Source organism: Mus caroli, chromosome 3, assembly GCF_900094665.2.
Source record: "Mus caroli chromosome 3, CAROLI_EIJ_v1.1, whole genome shotgun sequence".
Taxonomy (NCBI): Eukaryota; Metazoa; Chordata; class Mammalia; order Rodentia; family Muridae; genus Mus; species Mus caroli.
The window spans coordinates 119,200,467-119,204,267 of record NC_034572.1 but is presented as its reverse complement, the minus strand read 5'-3'; the positions used below and the strand labels follow the sequence as shown (position 1 = coordinate 119,204,267).

At 35.5% G+C, this 3,801-nt stretch overlaps 1 protein-coding gene across 2 annotated transcripts in view; it reads left to right on the top strand.

The window, feature by feature from the left end:
* Positions 1-3,195, top strand: part of Ugt8 (UDP glycosyltransferase 8) — a 62,452-nt gene extending 59,257 nt beyond the window's left edge. For both annotated transcript variants that reach the window (XM_021158526.2, XM_029475273.1), the window contains exon 6: positions 1,131-3,195. In XM_021158526.2, coding sequence (XP_021014185.1) covers positions 1,131-1,494 — 364 coding nt within the window. In that variant the 3' untranslated portion in view covers positions 1,495-3,195. The remainder of the gene's footprint in view (positions 1-1,130) is intronic.
* Positions 3,196-3,801: the final 606 nt, after the last annotated feature.

Below are 3,801 nucleotides of genomic sequence, written 5' to 3'. Positions count from 1 at the left end.
TCCTGGAGCTCACTTTGTAGACCAGGCTGGCCTTGAACTCAGAAATCCGCCTGCCTCTGCCTCCCGAGTGCTGGGATTAAAGGCGTGTGCCACCACGCCTGGCTAAACTAGCAATTTCTATGACAATGGCTATTTGGTTCTATGACTTAAACTCATAATTTGTTATTCAGTATAGCCTTGAGCTGTTTGATGGGACGCCCTTGTACTACACACTGCTTGGGAATGAGTTTACCTTTGAATGCACCTCCTCTCCCTGCTTTCCGATTCTTTGCTCTCCTCCTTTAGCATGCCAGGGCTTCACATGTGCCTACGTTTGTCTTCCTTGGAAGGACCCCATGGAAGAGTCATATCTTCAGTGATATTTTCATTTTCTTGAAGTTGAACTTATTTCTTTTGTCTAAGCAGTAGACTATAGACATCCATCAGATTGTCTCACAAATGTTCAGTTAAGTTATGCATTTAAAAAAATTCTCCAACATAGCATTTTAAATTAATTATTTGGAGATTTCATACATTTTAAATTAAAATTAAATGTTTACACTTTATATATCATTTTAGCTGTCTTTCTTTTTAATCAGCCATGCAAAGAAGGGTTTATAATCATGTACATTCTTGCCAACATTCGTCTCTAGTACATACATCACATCATCCTGCACCTCAACCCCTTTTCTTCTGTATAAAATAACACCACACACCATCCCTTATTATGGCTTTAAGTTAAAGAACTAAATGACACTACTCCTTTAAGAACTGCAGGGGGGGGATTTCCCTGCTTTTCTCTATCCTTTTTGTAGAATTTAAAATGTCCCTTTTCTGAAGAGACACTTTGCTTAACATTTTAGAAGCATCTGATGGGGAGAGTATATAATGTGGTGTGGAAAGAGCTTGGGTCAGGAAATATAAATCTGCCTCTCATCTGGGGAAAGATTTCATGTTGCTAGGGTTGCTTGTTATCACCAGGTTGAAATATATGGAGATGTTGTAAGTATTTAAAGCATTTAACCCAGTGCTTGGAGCACCCTTACATGCTTAAAGAGGAATATCAGTCATTTATCATATTTCTAAATTGAGATATCAGTCAGTACAGAACCTGTGTATACATGATCATATCATGCTTGTCCCCACTGCAGTTATCGGCAGAGGGCTCAGAAGTTATCGGAAATTCACAAGGATCAACCCGGCCACCCTGTCAATCGGACTACCTATTGGATAGACTACATTCTTCGCCATGACGGAGCCCATCACCTCCGTTCTGCTGTCCATCAGATCTCTTTCTGTCAGTATTTCCTACTGGATATTGCCTTTGTGCTTCTGCTTGGTGCTGTCTTACTCTACTTCATATTGTCCTATGTGACAAAATTTATCTATAAAAAAATCAAAAGTCTGTGGTCTAAAAATAAGCATAGCACAGTTAATGGACATTACCAAAATGGAATCCCCAATGGCAAATACAAAGGAAATGGTCATATTAAACATGAAAAGAAGGTAAAATGAGCCAACAGCCCAGGTGAAGGGATCAAGTTTGTAGTGCTATTCTTTAGTCTAACAGCTACTAAAAGTAAATGTCAGCAAACAATCCTAACATGCCCTCATCAGATCTTATTAATGAAATTCCATGGATAAAATGTCTGTAAAGAGCACAACCCTAAATGCAAAAATGTATTTTATTCTAATACTGATGCAGAGAGTTGGCAGTGAACCATTTAGAAGCCTTAATTATTTAAATCAATTAAGTGATGTGTCAGACCTTAGTTTTAAATGTTATGTATGTGTTACAGGTGAGGGATGGTGTTTTTCTCTTGATAAGATGTGTGTATGTTTCCTACGTCATTGAGTTTTAGCTTCTATTTGTATTTAGCTTGTAACAGTATTTCAAAAACTGTTTCCTAAACTCGGTGTAAAGTGGCAAGTGAAAAGATGGGTGGCACAATTTTTGTATTTTTGTTTACTATAGACATTTTTATTTTTTTCTTTTGTAAATGCTTTTTTCTTACCAACTGTAGACACTTGTGAAGGAAAACATGCAATGAAGTAAATGAGTGAAAAGGTTTTCACATTTTGCTAATATTTTTCTCCTACCAATGATTTTTCTCTGGAAGAATTTTCTAATTAGGACAGAGCAACAAAGCTCTTACTTTTGTTCAAAGTACTGAAGATTATTGCTTAAATAGCACTTGGAAGCAGAGCCATGTGTAAATGCTTATTTGACTTAGATATTCCATAATTTGAGTTTTGAGTATTCAGGTATCACTTCTAAAGTTTTAACTTTAGAATAATCACCTTTCATTCCTTTTATTATCTGGGCCACAATATAGTATATAGTATATAGGTGCCAACATATCATTCTTTCAAACAGAACATTTGCAGTTCTCCTCCTTGGTGCCTGCTTTGGCTGCAGGAGTTTGAGGTTTGTCAGCAAATAAGACTTTATATGCTACACAGAAATGACATAAATTGTACCACCCATTTGTGCAAATGAGTTTCCATTCCCTCCTCACTACATCAGCCCAACTCAGTAGCCTTTTTTGTCATTGTGCTTGACATGGGACAATGACAGTATCTATTTGGAACATGGAGACAAGTCACAACTTTCATAAATTCAGGACCTCCATGTTGAACCACTTACTAAATGACACTGTAAGCTTATTCTATGTCACTCTGTTTACTGAGCATTTGCACTGCACATGCTCTGTGTGTGCATTATTTATTTGTGGTTGGAAATCCCATATTTGACACTTGAGAGTAGAGAAATGAAATATTTACTTAATGTCACTCACTAACATGGCAGAGTTGTGAAAAATCTAGAATGCTGTAAATCCTTGTCATACACTGTGACATACAACTTTGTGACACTCCCACCAGGAGCCAGTCTCATATACTTAGATTTAATATCAATAGTTTTTTACTGCACAATGCATACAGCATACTGCTTTCTGAATACTTGAAATGGTATCTATACAAACCTGTTAGTTACACCTTGTCACAATCTTATCACAACATTGCCATTCAATAAGGAAAATGAACAGGCAATGAATGGTGGGTGGTAACAGAGCATAGAGTGTATGAACGAGTTGATTTTACTTTTGGCATTTGGTAAAGTTGACAATAGACACTAACTGGATGATTAAGCATAAGTTAATTTCCACTGTGATTTAAAAAAAAAGAAACTTAAAACAATAAACAAAGTTGAAAATAGAGAAATGTTGTTGGAATAAAATTTTTATTCAGATTTTATTTCACAGTATTATATAAAGGTATATTTACATTATAAACATGTTTCTAAGGCCTCCCAACTTTTGTATGTATATATGAATGTAAAAACAATGTATTAAATGTGAGAACATATTTAATAAAAATTAAATGCAGGGATTTATCCTTTAAAGTACATCAACATGGATCTTTAAATTCTATCCCAGAATTAAGAATGTTAAGTAGAACTCTTCTCATTGTTTCTTTGTTTTATTTTGTTTTGTTTAGCATTTTGTTGTTCTTCTCTAGCATTCCCCTGCCCCGGACTCCCAGGAAGCTTACTAGCCTGTTATAGTAAATAGGATGATTTAACATTTTCTATACTTAGGCTAAATTCTCTAAGGAAGTGAAGTTTTCAAGAAGGCACTTACTCATTTACTTTTCAGAAAGAGTCTCTGTAGCAGCCAAGTGCTTCCATAGCTAGTTTATCAAATGAAAACTGGGATTTTTTTCCCTTCTAAATTGGTAATAGGTAATACCTCATTAATAGCATAAGGCAAGAATTTTGATAAGATTTGATAAATCTTTAGAAAGCGCTTGTATTCACTGCAA